Source organism: Lepisma saccharinum, chromosome 26 (assembly GCF_977018435.1).
Source record: "Lepisma saccharinum chromosome 26, izLepSacc3.1, whole genome shotgun sequence".
Lineage (NCBI taxonomy): Eukaryota > Metazoa > Arthropoda > Insecta > Zygentoma > Lepismatidae > Lepisma > Lepisma saccharinum.
The window spans coordinates 48,652,354-48,672,517 of NC_139254.1; the positions used below are offsets into that span (position 1 = coordinate 48,652,354).

The following is a 20,164-nucleotide window of genomic DNA, read 5'->3' on the forward strand; positions in this document are numbered from 1 at the left end:
TTGTCGTCTTGACTGCATTGGGGCAATGTAAAAATGTAGTAAATTACCCGTAGAACTTGGGAGATGGGGAAAAGTTGTTGTTTGAACTGCAAACAGTGTGGAAGGAAATAGTATCTAGCTCCATCACTAGGTGTTGTTGATAATATGTAGTCCGCTATACTGGGAAATGTATGGTGGATTACATCCTTCCTGTAAAAGGTAGTCTCCGTGCAGTAATAAGTAGAAATGTCTGCATGTCTCCCTCAAATTAGTGGTGACGAGTCTCTTCTTGAAATAGTACTTAAAATGTCTGCATGTCTCCCTCGTAGAATGATACTCAGTCTTTCTGCCTGGTAATAGTAGACTGCCTGCGGATGTCCGTCATGAAAATGCCCATGGATGGTGTAGGCATTGCTTGTCCATGGCGCTCCGTATAGACAGGTTAGGTTAAAAGGAAAAATTATGACAAAGAAAGGAAATTGCAATAGGATGGGTATATATAATTCAAGTATGCATGTACACAAAACCAACTAATTTCCACTGCCTTTTCTTTTAAAATTAAATTAAATTGTCTCATCAAAAATAAAATATGATTAAAATAAATTGATAAAATAATTGCCATAACTCTTTGAAAATAAATAAGGAAAAATTTAAATAAAATATCCAACCGTAATTAAAATGTTAATGTCCATGATTAATGTGTTGCCTTAACCTATTAATTATTACTGCGCTGCTCTGAATTAATCTGTTTCGCAAGCTGATGATGCTTATAAAAATAATATCCTAGGGTTGCGGTTAATAACACATTCCAAATAACAAAAACTAATATAGACATAGGCAAAGGTTTTAGAACTAATTCCTGAAATGAAATGTTCTTACTAATTGATTGATTAAGTTGCTTTAAAGCAAGTTCAAGCGGAGTCCATTGGGGAATAGTGAAATCAGATAAATTCTTGGGAATATTAGGTAGTAACTCAATTTCCTGCATTTTGACTTGTTCGAAAGCTAAAATTCTTGTGTGTAAAATTTGTTGATCCACAATAATTTGCGAAAAATCCTGATAATTAAAAAAATAGAGATTCCCCTTCGTTAAGCTGAATTGATCTGTGCGTGTTCAAATTAGTATTCAAATTCTGAATAACAATAAATTGACCTGAACCTGATATTAAAATACCATTGCGTGTTCTAAAAAACTGAAATAATTTATTGTCAGTAATAGATTTCACTTCAAAATTACAAAATGTAGAATTAATAAACAAAAATAAGTGTTGCAAGCATGTTCTAAATTCTGTTTAAATTTAAAAAAAATTATTATATTGTGAACCCTTAAAATAAATATAAAAATTTTGTGTTGCGCAAAGCAAGCTGTTAGTATCTAAAAGGTTGCTTTGGCAAGCCTCTAATGGCCTCCTAATAAACGATAGGCTGGTGCAATTTGCCGTGGTTCATTAATATGCAATGTAAAACAAAATTTCAGTAAATGCTACTTCTGAGTTTCGTTGAAACTCCAGGTGGTAACAAAATATGGCATCAGGGAATTAAAAAAGTGAAATTCAAATTGGAAACACAATAAAAATACTAAAAACTTTCTCAATTTCAAATTTTCTTTAAACAAAAGAAATTTAACCACTCAAAACTTCTTGAGTCCGCCGTATACCTCAAATCACTTGGTCGTGTAAACAGACCCGCCGCGGAAAGGTATACTTGACCCATATAAGAATGGTGTGTCAATCCCTTAGGTATGTTTAAACAAAATAGATAGAAAATAGTTATGCTATATATTACAATATAAATACAAATTACTAATATTACCTACTGTACTAACATTAACACGAAGTTAATCAGTAAGAAGTAATGAATTTATTGCTACATTGTCGAATAAGGTGCAAATTGGGTAAGTGAGCTAAATTTCCTAATAATAAATAATAATAATAATAAATTCCCAAATTATAACATTTGTGGTAAACCACTCTGTTTAAATTTGGACAGGCTAACGATGCCGTGGCGACTTTTGCTGCACATGCCTGTGCCAATCACCGAGGCTTAGCCTGGCATGTTGCTAATAATCTTGATTACTCTAAGTGCATAAAGTGCTAAAATTGCCCTTTGTAAAATTTCCCTGATTTATCAAAATTTCGTTTGATTTTATCCTGATTTAAACCAAATGTACGTCGATTTCCCAAAAAACTTACTTACTATAAATATCTCTATGAAAAACGGTAAAATTTTGCGAGAAAAACGCAAAAAATTCGTCTTGTTGTTCCTTTTTAAAATTATTGGTCGTGATTAGTCTGAAGTGCATAAATGCGACGTTTTACGGAAAAAAATTTATCTATATAGAACAAGATATCCCTAACATTGTTTACATGAACTTCTAATGTAAAAATCAAATTCTAATGGCTATATGCGTAACTAAACTGATCCCCTAAAATTTTAATGGACGACCGCCACTGATGCGGGAAAAAAAAATATGCAAAGCCTATGGTAAGTGTTTCTGAGCTTCCAGCGTGTTCAAAATACTCGGAAGAGCGCTTGAGTGCAGAAAAGGAATTCGCTGATACCAGACATTCTAAATTGTGCAAGGTTGCATTTGTGGTCGCTGGACGTAACTGAAAATTTCTCTATGGCGACAACGAGAGCTCTGGCAAGTTCGCTGCCGTGCTCGGCGACTTCGGGTACGTTCGGGTGCCGTCGGAGAGGTGGAGGGGAAAAGGTCGCTGCTTCGAGCAGCGGGCATAGGAACGGAGAAAGAAAATGCAAGGCGATGGTTCGCTGATACATTGAATGACGCGTAACTGTTTACAAAACTTTAACTTACTACGAACAAAGTCTAGTAAGCGTTGCGGGAGTTCGAAATAAAGTCAAGGACTTTGAAATGACGTAATAAATTGGATGGAAAGAAAAAGAACTTCGTTGCGCTTGCGAGAGTGTGTTACTTGAACACTTCCGTGCTCGTAATAACAACAGTTGGGAAGCTGTTAGCCAACTAAATGACTAATAAACCTTGCATAAGGTACAATTAAACGTAAAAAATGAATTATACTTAAAATTTGAATCGTAATTAATATAAAATTCTAGGTGAACATGAGGTCGTAGAAAATGTGGTCTGTAAACGAAACAACAGGTTCGGGAACCTGAAAATTTGGCTTACTTTCTGCTTTTAAAGTAACACTTGAAACTTTCTTGACTTTTACTGGTGACTGATTCGCAAATGACTCTTTAATTTTTACAACTGGCTGAACACAGGATGAAATAGGCAATTCACTTTCCATTTTGCAACTGTTTTGATCAAAATTAGGACCCTTGCTTACGGCAAATTTCTGAACTCTATCTTTAACGGATAAAATATTCTTCGGCAAATCTATACTGTCGTCTTTAGTGACTAAACTATTTCTGGATACGTCTTGAACTTCTTGTTGTACCCTAGGTTGAATAATAATGGACTGAGGCAGTGGAGGGGGAATTGGCGGGTGACTCGTTTTTAATGGTACCACTTCAACAATCGGTGCAACATCGTCGTAAATCTGATCAATGGGCGGTGAATCATTAAGTTTGCTTAACGGTAATTCGTTGATACACTCATGGTCATAAGTAATAGATTTCTTGCGTTGACATTGAAAATAACAGATTATGAAAATTATAAAAATACTAATAATAAATGTTGTTAATAATAAAATTGTAATTATATTATAAGGATAGTCAAAGGACTTGTTCAACAGATAAATAAAATTAGAAGCTTTTACGTATGGAAGAAATCCGTTTAAAATAACTAAAATCGCAATGATTTTCATGTTGCTTAGGCAATCAAAGCAAACAGTTCTTCAAAGCTAACACGTATTTTAAGCTTGCCTAGTCTAAGTAGTAGATATTTTAACTCAACTTTTAATTATTTCTGACTCTAGGCTCAAATTATCTGCGTGATTTATTTATTTAATATAATTTATTTATTCTCTAAATTTATTAGCACTGTTTAACTTATGTTATTTTAAATTTTACTGCAAACTTATCTTATTTTAATTTCAGGTGTTAACGTTATGTTTAAATACTTAAAATTAAACGAACTGTACTAAAGTACAAGGTAAGGAAAATTGAGTCTGATTTACTCCTGACTACCTGAAATAAAATAATAATTATTATTTATGCGATCTTTAAATGCATTAAAATACTAACATCACTAAAACTTGAAGAATCTTTAATTCTCTCTACTCATTCTAAAATATGCTTAGCATATTATTGTGGCAAAGCTTTATACTAAAACCGTTGTGGTTTAATCATTATCATTCTGCGATGGCAGAATGGATTTCCAGGATTATCGGTTGCAATCCAATATCCGAAGGAAAATACTTGTTAGTGGAGCGCAATAAAATCTTGACGTCGACGTCTACATATTCATATAATATAAATATTCTCATAACTGGCGCTTAAAATAAACTTTGCTAATATAATCATATACCTTCGTCTGAAGAGTAACTATAAAATTCTAGTGATGTATTCGCTGAGCTAGTATTATTACATACTGCAAAAAAAACTTTTGTGCCTAAAGCACATTATTAAATAATAAGTCTGCTTTTAATCTTTAATATTATTAGTGCTATTTTATTATAACTTATTATTATGTCACGCGAGTGGATTTAAAATATTAGACCTGTTTCACTTTAATAAATACCGTAACTTGGAGCAAACTTGCAATATTTATATTTAAACTTTTAAAACAATCTGCATTTTAAAGCTTTTAACATTCGAAGCTACAACGTGCTAAGGATAAATATTCAACTGTCAAACGAAATGTTTCGGACAGGAAAAAAAATATAAATATATACTAACAAAAAAATCTCGTTAATATGTGAGAAACGTCCACGCCGTGTGATGCTCTCATAATTCTCTTCTAGTTATTCAAAATAAGTTGGCTGTGCCTAACTTTGCTTAAAGCATATAAGTATATGTATATATGTGTACGGATTCATTCTCGTCACTACTGCTTACCTATGTACGGATATCTCTCGTCACTGCAGCCTATTTATACATCTATTACTTCTCAACTAGAACTTTTAATTAATCGGGCGGTTTATACCCTAAATCACGGTACGAACATTGTACATGCGTGTCGAGGAATATAATTGGCGTTTGTTTCTTTTCATATTAACATGAATTAAAATTTTCAGGCAATGTATGCGTAAGTTAAGGTAACGTAAGGCAAGTGACTATCTCGTATAAACTTGACTATCTCCTTAATCTAAGCTCCCTTCATGAGGTGCTAGGAGACTTCAGTCATTAAGAATATAAATGAGTGGTCCTCGGGGCCTTATTCGTTCCCAAAACTATATATGTATAAAAATGTAATATCCTCGTTGCAATAATCTTAGCAGTTATAGTTCAAGCATTCTAAATCATTTACAAGTTACGGTCAGTTTTAAACCAAATTTAAATTAAACTTTTAAGGAATTTCAATTAATAATAATAACAAAACAAAATATTTACTCAAACAAGCATACTCTGTGCCATAACTCGTTAAAATGCACCATAGTGCTGATTGACTCTGACTCGGTGGCACTAATTTATTTTCCTCATTCATAAATAACTTTAAAATCCACTTGTAATCCACGTTATTAATTAATTAAAATGTTAAGGATAAAAATTCGTTTACTGTTTACTGTAGCTTACTGCATCCTCATAACAACGGTTGTAATAATTTTCGTATTCAAGATTATGTAAAAAAAATTCTAAAATCACTGTCAATGCAAGAAATCATCAAATCTAAATGCCTTTCCCTTATTCCTTATTTAAAATTCTGGGTGGTAAAAATTTCCCAGGTGGGAATTTGTCGTAGCCATGGTACCGGGTTCGTGAGTGAACCACAGAGCTACCAGGAGCAGATTGATAGGAAAACGTCCACGGACGTCCCTGGCCGACCGCATTTTTGGCAAAATGTGGCTGCCTGAAACCCGACATCGAACCTTCCGCCACGCGGAATGCCGGACGCTCCTGATACCAAAGCGCCAGCCCGACGCGGGTAACCGCGACGGAGCTAGGGCGCAGTTCCTCCGCATTCTTACATTTCGCTGATTACCGACCCAAACTTGAAGTCGATAAATTTAATCGAATTCATCCTCATGTTAGACTAAACATCTATCATGGCATATATAAATTCTTCTCCCCCCCATTAATGCAAAAAGCTTTAAGCCCTATGTATTTTCAAAATTAATTTTGGCAAGGACATACCAAAAAACTAAACAAATGAACAAAATTTTTGGGTGGGATTAAATTTAAAACTGATTGTTGAAACCTCTACTAGATAACATTCTATTTTCTCATGGCATTTCCGAGGAAATGGATGAGAAGCCCAAATCTCCACCACGTAACGAGATTTGGGGTGGGGTTGAATTTAAACCGGTTAACAATTTCTTTTCATTTCTAATAAAAAAAATGAAAAGGCCCGCTAATCTCCACCACGTAACGAACCTTAAAGTTCGTGGGATCTTAAGAGTATCTAGCAGGTTAACCAGTTAATTGATGGGGTGATGTAAATTACTCATCATTCATCCTCTTGATGAGACCACTCGTCATTGACATGACGAGTTATTGCTTGGCATGCGAAAGGCACAAATTACACAAAGGAATTAAACTACTGAAAAGACAATGGCAACTCGTTGGATTTTGTGAACCGTTGAACCTGTATCATGGCTGGGTGTAGGATAATTACCTGTCTAACTGAAGTCTCTGAGCTGAATCAAAATAGCGAAGTCCTCTGTAAGCTTCTAACTTGTTGACCAAAGCGTGCTTCCACTATCGACCTCCTGTCTTGCTGACCTCCTCTCTCTACCAACTCAATTCCCAAAGTCCAGTCACTTCCCAGCTTGTCTCACCTCTATATTCCCTGGTCATCGAGCTCTTCCTCGATGCCGAATCGCCGAATCGTGTTTATTATAATTGCTACCATGCAAACCGCTGACACCATAACCAGAAGTGTTACCTGTTCCTGAATACTCAGGAGGTTTGCATGGCACAACACAATGCATTGTAAACATGCCTAAGAGGCTTGAGACAGCTGAGAAAAACAAGTGAATGTCCTGGTCAACATGAAGCGTTCAGAGAGACTTAATAAAATAAACATACAATCTTAGGGATTGATACGAAAGGAAAATGTTTGGCTTAGACAATGACAGATGGCAGCACCAGTACAAAAGGATTGAACTAATTTTAACAGAGTAGAAAGTTAGAAAATATTATCAAAACGAAGATGCAAAATTAGATAATTACAATGAGTGATTGAATCAAGTGGAATGTGCAACAATGAATTATAAGAAAAGAGGAAAATGTGAAAGATAGTTGAGAAGGACACTTACGATATATAAAAAAAAAATAGAAGAAGATCGAGAACCGATTTCGATTTTCGTTTGCACCAAATATAATGAGGACTCAATCCCCACCCGCAACAGACAAGAATTAAACGCTCTTCCAACACCCTCTGCCTCAACGCTGATTATTGTCCCTTGCACCAACACTAGTAGGAGGCAATCTTTCGAACTAACGATGCTTCTGACGTAACCTCTATATCTTTCTTTGGCATAGTGTGCCCAGAGATCCTAAAAACTTTTTATCGTCTGAATGGCTTTCGAAAACTTGCTTCAAGGAGGATCACTCTGTTGTGCAACTTAAGAGCGTGCAATGCAAGAAAATTGCCACCGATGCACTTTGCATCCACGTCACGTCGATAATCGTCATTCAGTGCGGCTTCGATAAACACAGTTGCGTTAGCTTTCGAACATTAAACCCTCCGGTTGCCGCAACTTCATAATAATCCAAACCAAGCGCGAATAGAATTATGGGAATTCCCAGACTCACATAACAAAGCCATTCTTGGAAGCTAGATTTTTTTAAAATATTTTTTCTGCATAATAACACACAGTAAAATCCCGGTTCTTCGTTCAGCAAGTGTTAAAAAAGTAAAACATGTCAGTATTAAGACAATATAATGTGAATAAATCTACTGGTGCTATAATTCCATGCTCAGAAAGTCTCGTCCAGAATGGTTTTATTGATTGATTGATTTAGTTATTTTAATTCGCTTTTGTGCCACTTTTGACTAATTGCGAAGATGGAGATGAGTAATGATATGATGAAATTAATTAATGGACTCTTACAAACACCCATGCACAAACAGAGATTCGAACCGTTAGGAACAACAAGAATTGTAGCACATCATAGCGCGATGTGCTAACCACTCCGCCACAGGGGCGGTTCGTCCAGGATGGGCTTGACAGTTTAAATTGAGATCTGAATTACTGTGCATACCTCACAAGTAGGTCTCGGAAGTTGATGACCTAAAAAGCTTTAAAAATGATCTAAAAAGCTTTAAAAATGATATAAAAACTTTAAAAATGATCTAAAAAGCTTTAAAAATGACCTAAAAAGCTTTACAAATGATCTAAAAAGCTTTAAAAATGACCTAAAAAGCTTTAAAAATTACCTAAAAAGCTATAAAAATGACCTAACACGCTTTAAAAATGACCTAAAAAGCTTTAAAAATGACCTAAAAACGCTTTAAAAATGACCTAAAAAGCTTTAAAAATGACCTAAAAACGCTTTAAAAATGACCTAAAAAGCTATAAAAATGATCTAAAAAGCTTTACAAATGATCTAAAAAGCTTTAAAAATGACCTAAAAAGCTATAAAAATGACCTAACACGCTTTAAAAATGACCTAAAAAGCTTTAAAAATGACCTAAAAACGCTTTAAAAATGACCTAAAAAGCTGTAAAAATGATCTAAAAAGCTTTAAAAATGACCTAAAAAGCTTTACAGATGATCTAAAAAGCTTTAAAAATGACCTAAAAAGCTTTAAAAATGACCTAAAAAGCTTTAAAAATTACCAAAAAATAATTTGTGTTTTTATAATGAAAGCTTGATTTTTTATAAATTGCAAAAGAGTTGAATAAATCAATAAAACCTGTTCTTTGTTGCTTTGAACTGCCGAAGCAAAGAGAAAGAAACAATGTAGTTTTCTTTATTATTATTTCAGTGTTACATAAAATACGTCAGAATTTTTTTCAGAATTCAGACAGCATCTGAATATTCATTTGTGTTCCGCGTGCATTTTTTTAATATTTTGAAGAATTACACTTTAAAATCATATATTAAAATAATAATATGGGCCAGCAAGAGAATCTCAAGGTAGGCTTCACGTATTTTAAGTTTGCTGGGGGAGGAAAATATAACCACAATTAATTACTTAACCCATTGCCAAATATTTCAGTGAAAAATAATATTTCATCTATGCATTGACCATATTTTCCACTAATGGTATACTTTGATCACGTTAGAAGATTAAAGTATGTAAGTTATGCTGGCAAATGCATTTAAAATTCACAAAACAACAGGGCAGGAGCAAAATGAAACTTAAAAAAAGCGAAACATTTTCCCTGAAATGACACTTATTCCAAACATGTGCTTATTTAGTGCTTTTTACACATAAAATGTTTCTGAACTTGAAATATGTTTATTTTTTAACTTAAGGCAGGCAACCTAACCACATTAACTGAGCATTGCAAGCAGTGATGTGCCGTAGACTATAAGTTTACGTCTACATGCGTTTTCTACACGTAATCTACGCGTAGATTACATTGGGTTGTAGTTTACATAGACTACGTAGACAATCTACAGTGCATTAAAATTAATTTTCAAGGGTTTCATGTAAGGAAAGTGACATTTTTAACTATATTGGTTCCTAAGGAAATAAAAAGAAAGTTATTTACAACAAATTTATCTTCTCTTCTATTATCAACTATGGAAGAAGATAAATAGTATGCAAAAAGCAACAACAGATGGCAGTCGTGAGGCAAGAGTGGTCTTTTCCCCATAAAACACTAGAATATTTCCTATATTAGGTTTCTTCCTAGGTGAGAAATTGTTCGAATTTGGAAGAAAGAGTATGAAAATTTCATCTCACACATCAGCAACTGATACGTAGTATAATTTTCTTCTAATTCCACGGCGCCCTTTGCTAAGTTATCACCTTTCGTCATGTTGTTTACATAGATTACGTCATCTACGTGTATGAAATAGTCTACGTGTAGAATGTAGACTATCGTTGTTTACGCGTAGACGCACATCACTGGTTGCAAGTGTTAGATAGGAGGCCTACATTCTGACTGTGGCGCCGCGGGAAAATCTTGAAACACTACGGGCGCTGTGAAACGATAAAGTTTGGGCAACCCTGCCCTATGCTATCGTGTGACAAAGACAAATATTCCATACAATGTTTACAAACTATTAGTTTAGTAGAAAATTGCTCCAATAACATTATCATTAAAATGAGGCAAGGTGTATTAAAACATGCGCGTGTAAGGAAAAAGCAAAGACCCAGTTCTTGTCGAGGTTTAATACAATTGGACAAAATTCTTCGTTAAATAATTCATCATCATGTAAATTTTGCATTGTGTTTGAACCATCAAGCTCCCAACCCACCCGATATTACCGGCACGCCCTGTAGAGAAGTATAAAGTGTCCCTGATCTCCAGTGTTGCCTTCCATATTGTGCAATGAGTAGACAAAATTCATTGCTACTACGCCCAAAATAAACAAGAACACTGACACAAACAAACATCCCTGGTGCAATCATGAATCACTGAGTAGGCTAATTGGTCTCTGACATCCATTCGAGTAACTAAACCCTCAACCAGATACAGTGGGATGCATATATGTTACCAGACAAAATGTACATCACAATTGTCATACATTTTTCTTCTACACCCTACGTGTTTTTAGGGGTTGGAGTACTACTGATGCAGAGGATCTCAACCACTTCATTATTGTTTTGATTCAATTCTCCAATTTCACATTACATTAAACAAAGTTGATTGTTTGGTTGATTGATTGATTTGGTGTTTTAAGTCCACTTTGTGCACAGTAAGGCTAATCGGGACTGGACCTACAATTTAAAGTGGGATCCGAACCACTATGTGCCTCCACCGGGTATTGAACCCGGGACCCCTTGATTACAAGGCGACGACGCTACCACTGCGCCATCGGGGAGGCCTACATTAAACAAAGTGGTTGAATTTTCTGATTGACTGATTGATTTCCCTGGCCATATTTATACACTAAATCTTTGAAAATAATAATAATAATAATAATAATAATAATAATAATAATAATAAACACACGTAGCGTAACAGCCCGCGAGGGCCGACTGCCGGCCTCATCATTCAACCAGTTACGGGTGTGACGTGTGGTCAGCACGACGAACCCCTAGTCGTTGTTGTAGGTTTTCCATGACCTGGTTACGCTACTCGCGCTCCCCAATTTCCTCACGGAGATATTTGGCCACTGGTTCCATACACTGGCCGAAATCTCAGGAGAAAAGTTGTTCGCTTCCCCCAGGAGACTCAAACATACGTGTTCCGTAGTAGGAGCACCGAGCTTTTATGAATAATGTGGACAAATTGACATAATTGAAAGGTGAGGCTGGACTATTGGATATTAGTCCCTACTAAAGGGTTTGTGTTTTGATTTACGTCAGCTTTATACACATATAGGATAATAGGAACTTGGCTATACCTTAAAGCAGGATGTAAACGAACGGGAATCGAAACTGGGACCCCTCGATTTCAATCCGACGACGTTGCCACTACGCCACTGGGGAGCCGAGACACCATACTAAACAAAATAAATTGTGATTGGCTATTTCTGTTTCGTATTTTGCGTCATTTTACCTAGTAGGTTAATTGCGACGATAAGGATACATTCATAACTGGCATTTTGAATATCTAATATTTTACGTCGATTTTATGTATTTTGCAGGAAATAACAACGTTTACTTTCATATTCACTTAGTCACTCTAACAATTGTCCAGGCTGGGACTTGATATCGGAACCTTTCGGTGGCAGTCCTGTCCCGAGTTAAACATCCAAAGGGCCTGGCCACGGAATGGGCTAAAAGAGAATGGTCAAAAGACTGTCAGAGTTCCGTTTTAGTCCACTCTATGCCCAGATAATGGCTAAAAGAGAATTGTCAAAAGTCTGTCAGAGTTCCGTTTTAGTCCACTCTATGACCAGATAATGGCTAAAAGAGAATTGTCAAAAGTCTTTCAGAGTTCCGTTTTAGTCCACTCTATGACCAGATAATGGCTAAAAGAGAATTGTCAAAAGTCTTTCAGAGTTCCGTTTTAGTCCGCTCTATGCCCAGATAATGGCTAAAAGAGAATTGTCAAAAGTCTGTCAGAGTTCCGTTTTAGTCCACTCTATGCCCAGATAATGGCTAAAAGAGAATTGTCAAAAGTCTTTCAGAGTTCCGTTTTAGTCCACTCTATGACCAGATAATGGCTAAAAGAGAATTGTCAAAAGTCTGTCAGAGTTCCGTTTTAGTCCACTCTATGACCAGATAATGGCTAAAAGAGAATTGCCAAAAGTCTTTCAGAGTTCCGTTTTAGTCCACTCTATGCCCAGATAATGGCTAAAAGAGAATTGTCAAAAGTCTTTCAGAGTTCCGTTTTAGTCCACTCTATGCCCAGATAATGGCTAAAAGAGAATTGTCAAAAGTCTGTCAGAGTTCCGTTTTAGTCCACTCTATGCCCAGATAATGGCTAAAAGAGAATTGTCAAAAGTCTTTCAGAGTTCCGTTTTAGTCCACTCTATGACCAGATAATGGCTAAAAGAGAATTGTCAAAAGTCTTTCAGAGTTCCGTTTTAGTCCACTCTATGACCAGATAATGGCTAAAAGAGAATTGTCAAAAGTCTTTCAGAGTTCCGTTTTAGTCCACTCTATGCCCAGATAATGGCTAAAAGAGAATTGTCAAAAGTCTGTCAGAGTTCCGTTTTAGTCCACTCTATGCCCAGATAATGGCTAAAAGAGAATTGTCAAAAGTCTTTCAGAGTTCCGTTTTAGTCCACTCTATGACCAGATAATGGCTAAAAGAGAATTGTCAAAAGTCTGTCAGAGTTCCGTTTTAGTCCACTCTATGCCCAGATAATGGCTAAAAGAGAATTGTCAAAAGTCTTTCAGAGTTCCGTTTTAGTCCACTCTATGACCAGATAATGGCTAAAAGAGAATTGTCAAAAGTCTTTCAGAGTTCCGTTTTAGTCCACTCTATGCCCAGATAATGGCTAAAAGAGAATTGTCAAAAGTCTGTCAGAGTTCCGTTTTAGTCCACTCTATGACCAGATAATGGCTAAAAGAGAATCGTCAAAAGTCTGTCAGAGTTCCATTTTAGTCCACTCTATGACCAGATAATGGCTAAAAGAGAATTGTCAACAGTCTGTCAGAGTTCCGTTTTAGTCCACTCTATGACCAGATAATGGCTAAAAGAGAATTGTCAAAAGTCTGTCAGAGTTCCGTTTTAGTCCACTCTATGCCCAGATAATGGCTGAAAGAGAATTGTCAAAAGTCTGTCAGAGTTCCGTCTTAGTCCACTCTATGCCCAGATAATGGCTAAAAGAGAATTGTCAAAAGTCTGTCAGAGTTCCGTTTTAGTCCACTGTATGACCAGATAATGGCTAAAAGAGAATTGTCAAAAGTCCGTCAGAGTTCCGTTTTAGTCCACTCTATGCCCAGATAATGGCTAAAAGAGAATTGTCAAAAGTCTGTCAGAGTTCCGTTTTAGTCCACTCTATGACCAGATAATGGCTAAAAGAGATTCGTCAAATGTCTGTCAGAGTTCCGTTTTAGTCCACTCTATGACCAGATAATGGCTAAAAGAGAATTGTCAAAAGTCTTTCAGAGTTCCGTTTTAGTCCACTCTATGCCCAGATAATGGCTAAAAGAGAATTGTCAAAAGTCTGTCAGAGTTCCGTTTTAGTCCACTCTATGCCCAGATAATGGCTAAAAGAGAATTGTCAAAAGTCTTTCAGAGTTCCGTTTTAGTCCACTCTATGACCAGATAATGGCTAAAAGAGAATTGTCAAAAGTCTGTCAGAGTTCCGTTTTAGTCCACTCTATGCCCAGATAATGGCTAAAAGAGAATTGTCAAAAGTCTTTCAGAGTTCCGTTTTAGTCCACTCTATGACCAGATAATGGCTAAAAGAGAATTGTCAAAAGTCTTTCAGAGTTCCGTTTTAGTCCACTCTATGCCCAGATAATGGCTAAAAGAGAATTGTCAAAAGTCTTTCAGAGTTCCGTTTTAGTCCACTCTATGACCAGATAATGGCTAAAAGAGAATTGTCAAAAGTCTTTCAGAGTTCCGTTTTAGTCCACTCTATGACCAGATAATGGCTAAAAGAGAATTGTCAAAAGTCTTTCAGAGTTCCGTTTTAGTCCACTCTATGCCCAGATAATGGCTAAAAGAGAATTGTCAAAAGTCTGTCAGAGTTCCGTTTTAGTCCACTCTATGCCCAGATAATGGCTAAAAGAGAATTGTCAAAAGTCTTTCAGAGTTCCGTTTTAGTCCACTCTATGCCCAGATAATGGCTAAAAGAGAATTGTCAAAAGTCTTTCAGAGTTCCGTTTTAGTCCACTCCATGACCAGATAATGGCTAAAAGAGAATTGTCAAAAGTCTTTCAGAGTTCCGTTTTAGTCCACTCTATGACCAGATAATGGCTAAAAGAGAATTGTCAAAAGTCTTTCAGAGTTCCGTTTTAGTCCACTCTATGCCCAGATAATGGCTAAAAGAGAATTGTCAAAAGTCTGTCAGAGTTCCGTTTTAGTCCACTCTATGCCCAGATAATGGCTAAAAGAGAATTGTCAAAAGTCTTTCAGAGTTCCGTTTTAGTCCACTCTATGACCAGATAATGGCTAAAAGAGAATTGTCAAAAGTCTGTCAGAGTTCCGTTTTAGTCCACTCTATGCCCAGATAATGGCTAAAAGAGAATTGTCAAAAGTCTTTCAGAGTTCCGTTTTAGTCCACTCTATGACCAGATAATGGCTAAAAGAGAATCGTCAAAAGTCTGTCAGAGTTCCATTTTAGTCCACTCTATGACCAGATAATGGCTAAAAGAGAATTGTCAAAAGTCTGTCAGAGTTCCGTTTTAGTCCACTCTATGCCCAGATAATGGCTAAAAGAGAATTGTCAAAAGTCTGTCAGAGTTCCATTTTAGTCCACTCTATGACCAGATAATGGCTAAAAGAGATTCGTCAAATGTCTGTCAGAGTTCCGTTTTAGTCCACTCTATGCCCAGATAAGGGCTAAGAGAGAATCGTTAAAAGACTGTCAGAGTCCGATTTTAGTCCACTATGCCCAGATAAGGGCTAAAAGAGAATCGTCAAAAGACTGTCAGAGTTCGGTTTTAGTCCACTCTATGCCCAGGTAAGTTAATCGTGATAGGACCTACAGTTTAATGTGGAATGCGAACCAGTGAGCACAGTGTTTCCACCAGCGATTTTCCACTGGGACCCTTTGATTACCAATACGCCATCAAGAAAGTCCTATGCTTTGATTTGAATTTGGTTATTCTTCCTCTTTGGGCTGATCGCGACGATGCGAGTGAATGGTGATGGGATAAATGTGGGCACACTCACGAACACATGGACAGGACACGACAGAAGTCCCACAGGGGATGCTCACCGTGATTCCACACGCCTGAGCCTTGTTAGCCTGCAATTACGTGGAAGTGGCCTTGACGTCAGGAAGGTCATTCTTTACACGTCGGATACCAGAGTGCGAAATCCTAGGGGGACGGGAGGATTTCCCCCACCCACCAACAATCTTGGTCGCAAGAATCCCCCACCAAAAAATTTGGGGGGGGGAGAGTTTTTGTTACAATAAACAAAAGATAAGCAATTACTTTTAATTTCAAATATACTGTACTAAGAATAATATCGAAAACATTCACGAATTAGTGTAGTTGTGAGTGTTCAATGCTAATTCTCTTTCAAGAGATCATTAACAAATCTACTTAAATATGCACAGTGAAAGGAAAACAAGAATGCACAACAATAATAACAATGAAATATAATTGATTTATATTAACATAAAGCACAAACTAAACAAAAACTTACACATAATAAAACCACTTCAACTATTCCATAATTTATTAATATCTTTATCAGGTTAATAAAGAACGTAGTTTGCTAATTTATAATATCGGATATATTTAAAAGTAACAATTTTTTGTGTAATTAATTTTGTGTAACTGATTTAGTAATTTATTCTTACTTCTAATAACATTATAAATATGTATATCGTATTGTATATTTGTGGGGGAAGGGGGTTTGTAGATTAAGATCTTTCTCCCCCTCACCAGTCTTAAATGATTTCGCACCCTGTCGGATACTAGGTGGAAACATTAGTAATTGTTAATAATAAACAATTAATATCCCTGACTGCTCTTCACTTCAACGTGCCAACTTCCTCTGGGTGTCCCTTTGTCCGCGGCTAATCGGGACTGGGCCTACAGTTTAATGTGGAATCTGAATCAGTATGTGGTTAACACAGCGCTCTACGGCGGCAAGGGTTCCGGGTTGGAATCCCGATCTGGGCATGGGTGTTTATTGTGCCTGTCCCTTCATCAATTTCATCATATCATCACTCATCCTCATAGTCGCGATTAGCCAAAAAATGGAAGAAAATCGACAATAAATAACAAAAATGAAATAAAAGCAAATCACTACATGTCTACATGTATCGATCCCGGGACACCTTCGCGACGACGTTACCACTAGGCCATCGAGCACTTTGAGTTGGTTCCATGTTCGAGTCCCAGTCTGCGCAGGAACTTCCTCTGGAGGTACCTGTTCATCAGCTTCATGTTATAGTTCTCATCGCTGCGATTAACTAAAACTTGAAAAAGTGTCCCTTTTCTGCCACATTTGGCTAATCGCGACGGTGAGGATGAGTGATGACATGCGTTTTGAGTTGTTTGTCCACTTTATGCACTGATAGGCTAATCGGGACTGGATCTGCAGTTTAAATTTCCATTAAAGAACCATTATGGGCTTCCACCATGTGAGTGATTATGGATGTGATGAAGGAAGAATCTTTCCAGGTGTGGATTAGAACCCACGACACACATTCACTTGAAACGAAACCAATACTTACGAGCGATTCCATCCTCTTGACATCTTCAGGTCGTAGCAGGCTCATTGCTTCGCACCGGGTAAACACTGGGCAGTCAATGAGAGTCTGTCGACACTTTCTCTACCAGAGCACAGGTCTCGCACGAAGCAGCTGACGCGGCGACCTCAGATCTGCACACGGCAAGGTCGAGAGAAGTTTAGAGAACAAAAAAAATAACTACCATTCCATGCTCCTTACCAAACGATCATTTTTCTAGAGGGGAGGGAAGGGGGGTTACAAGATCTCGCGTGACGAAGGCAAACGGGTGTCTGTGGGTCATATGAACACTCATTATGCCTTCTGGAGTGTTTGTGATTGTCCAATAGCGTGGAAGTCAGCCGTGTCCTGAAGGTATGGATAAACAGCCCGTGTTTGTATCGGGGTTCCTGCAGGTCCTTGTCTGTTGTTGAGGGCTCGCTTATCGCACAAGCCTCTGCCAAACTCGCCTTCTGACGTCAGCGCGGGAATTCCTTCGCTGTTATCTTCCGTTCGCGTGCTCCAGAAATAGTTGGGACAGAGTGTAGGTTAAGTCCGTTAGGTTTACTTCTTTTAGCATAAATGCACTGCAAATGTATGGATTGATTGATTGATTGATTGATTGATTGATTTGGAGTTTTATGCAGGGTTGTTAAAGGTCCAGGAACACATAAATTGTAATGGGTTCTATTGGGTACCGCTGCAGGACCGGAACCATTTTTCTTGTACAATTTAAATTCGGTCCAACTCGCGTATTGTTTCATTGAAAAAAAAGGTTCCTGGACCGAATTTAAATACTTTATACATAAAAAGGTTCTTTCGACCTAGAACCCATTTACAGTTGCTGATTTCCTCTTCCGGATGGGAATTGAATTTATTTACAATTGTGGACTAAGAGTGGTAAACGTTGTAAGTGCCAAAAGCAAATGTGTTGGGAAATCTCATCGTTCCGCACATCAGCCCGTAAGACCGTGCACACTAGTAACCTCTTTACACGCCCTTTGAACTACTTACTGTTAGAGGGCTACCAGCCACATTTCACGTTTACCACATTATAAAGCATGGCGCATTTCACAGTTTAACGTGGAAAACGGTGTTTGAATTATTGTGGCACTTACAGCGTTTACCAATTTTAGTCTTTAATTCCTGGAAATTAACAATCCTGGGATTGTTAATAACACATAAATCCATAGATTCTAATGGGTTCTATTTGGTTCCGTAACAGGACGGGGACCTTTTTTTTTTTTTTTTTCGCACATTTTAAATTCGATCCAGGTTGCGTTTTGTTAAATTGTAAAATAAGTTCTTGGACCGAATTTAAATTCATGGGGAAAAAAGTTCCAGGACCGTATTTAAATTGAGCCGGAAAAAGGTTCCTTAACGTATTTATTGATTGATTGATTTGCTGTTTTAAGTCCACTTAAGGCTAATCGGGACTTGACCTGTAGTTTAATGTGGGATCCGAACCAGTATGTGCTTCCAGCGGGAATCGAACCCGGGACACCTAAACTGAACCTTCATGTCCATGAACAAACTTAGAAAACCTACGCAGCACTATGATCCCTCTATAAATTTAACGAATTCCTAAAACAGACATTGGAATAAAAACTCATGCAAACACTGATTCTCCTTCTCCTAGACTACTGTCATATAGTATAGGGGTTTTCCAATAAGAACGATATAATTTTACAATGAAATAAAATAAAAAACTATTTCAGATACAACCAAACTTGCGGTGGCTCAGTCGGTAACGCGTCTGACTACCATGCTAAAGGTCCCGGGTTCGATCACCGGCCGGTTCAAATCCAGGAACTTTTCTAACGATGGAAGCGGCCCCGGCGCCCACCCAGCGTCGAATGACATGGGTACCTGGGGGAAACCCTGGGGGGTAAAGGCGGTCAGGGGCGTGATGCTGATCACATAACCCCCACTCACGACCGGATCAAGAAAGTGTGGGGCGTTACCCCCACACCCCCTATACGCCTTCATGGCGTGGTGCTATGCACAGGGGAGCACTTTACCTTTTACCTTTTTACCAAACTTTTATATTATTTTGAAGCATAGTTTATTACATTATGTTTTGAATAACACATCATTTAAGTGTCCACCTGTACTTCGTGCACACGAGTGAATTCGATGAATCCAATTTTCAATGACGTCGTGCAATAACTCGGGCCTAATGTCACGAATGCAGCGTTCGATGTTCAATCTTAATGCATCAAGGGTTCGTGGTCTATTTTCATAGACTATAGATTTCAAATAACCCCACAAAAAGCAATCTAAAGGAGTTAAATCAGAACTTCTTGGAGGCCAACTAACAGTTGCATTTCTTGAAATTATCCTTTCACCAAACTGGTCTTGCAATACGTCGATAGTGGCATTAGCAGTGTGACATGTGCCACCGTCTTGTTGGAACCACATGTCCTCCAAATCAATTTAATCTAAATTTGGCAACAAAACATCTGTTAACATTAATCGATACCGCTCACCAGTCACTGTAACTGCATCTCCTACCTCGCTTTGTAAAACAAAAAATGGTCCGATGATGCCACCATGTCATAAACCACACCAAACTGTGACCTTTTGCGGATGCAAGGGCTTCTCGTGAATCTCTTGTGGATTGTTTTCACACCAAACACGACAATTTTGTTTGTTAACATATCTACTTAACCAGAAATGAGCTTCATCTGAGAAGATAATTTTTTGCCCAAATTTATGATCCGTTTCAAGTTGCTCTTTTGGATAATAAATAACCAAACGTTCTTCAAGCTTGTATTTAGCCATAATGAATTGTCACAGTATACTAAACACAAATGACAACTAGTGACAGTTTCAACATTTGAAACATAGTTGCCAGTTCATTTCAAAATCATATCATTCTTATTGGAAAACCCTTATTTGCAAATTTGTCTGTTCGAAACAAAGTCAAAATTCAGAAAGTTCGAAATTAGTAATTACAGTACGTAAATAACAGTAAAAAAATCGATCATTACTTTCCAACCTTAAACGATAATAAAATTCTAAACATTAACAGACGTTGCAGACTTCATTTCTGCTGTTTTGTACAGAAACGTTTGCGTAAAGAAATCCCTGAGAACTTGTTTCAGATACTACGTAAAAACCAGAAGGAAAATACACAACTATGGAATAAGGGGAACAGCGAGACTTAAGATCTTCAAACTCTCACTGGAACTTTTCAAATTGTATTTTATACTTTCAGATGC

General features: G+C 37.2%; 1 protein-coding gene across 1 annotated transcript in view; it reads right to left on the bottom strand.

The window, feature by feature from the left end:
• Window positions 1-17,109, bottom strand: part of LOC145979498 (retinaldehyde-binding protein 1-like) — a 123,360-nt gene extending 106,251 nt beyond the window's left edge. Inside the window, exon 1 of the mRNA XM_083112432.1 lies at window positions 16,947-17,109. Coding sequence (XP_082968558.1) covers window positions 16,947-16,991 — 45 coding nt within the window. The 5' untranslated portion in view covers window positions 16,992-17,109. The remainder of the gene's footprint in view (window positions 1-16,946) is intronic.
• Between the last annotated feature and the right edge of the window lie 3,055 nt (window positions 17,110-20,164).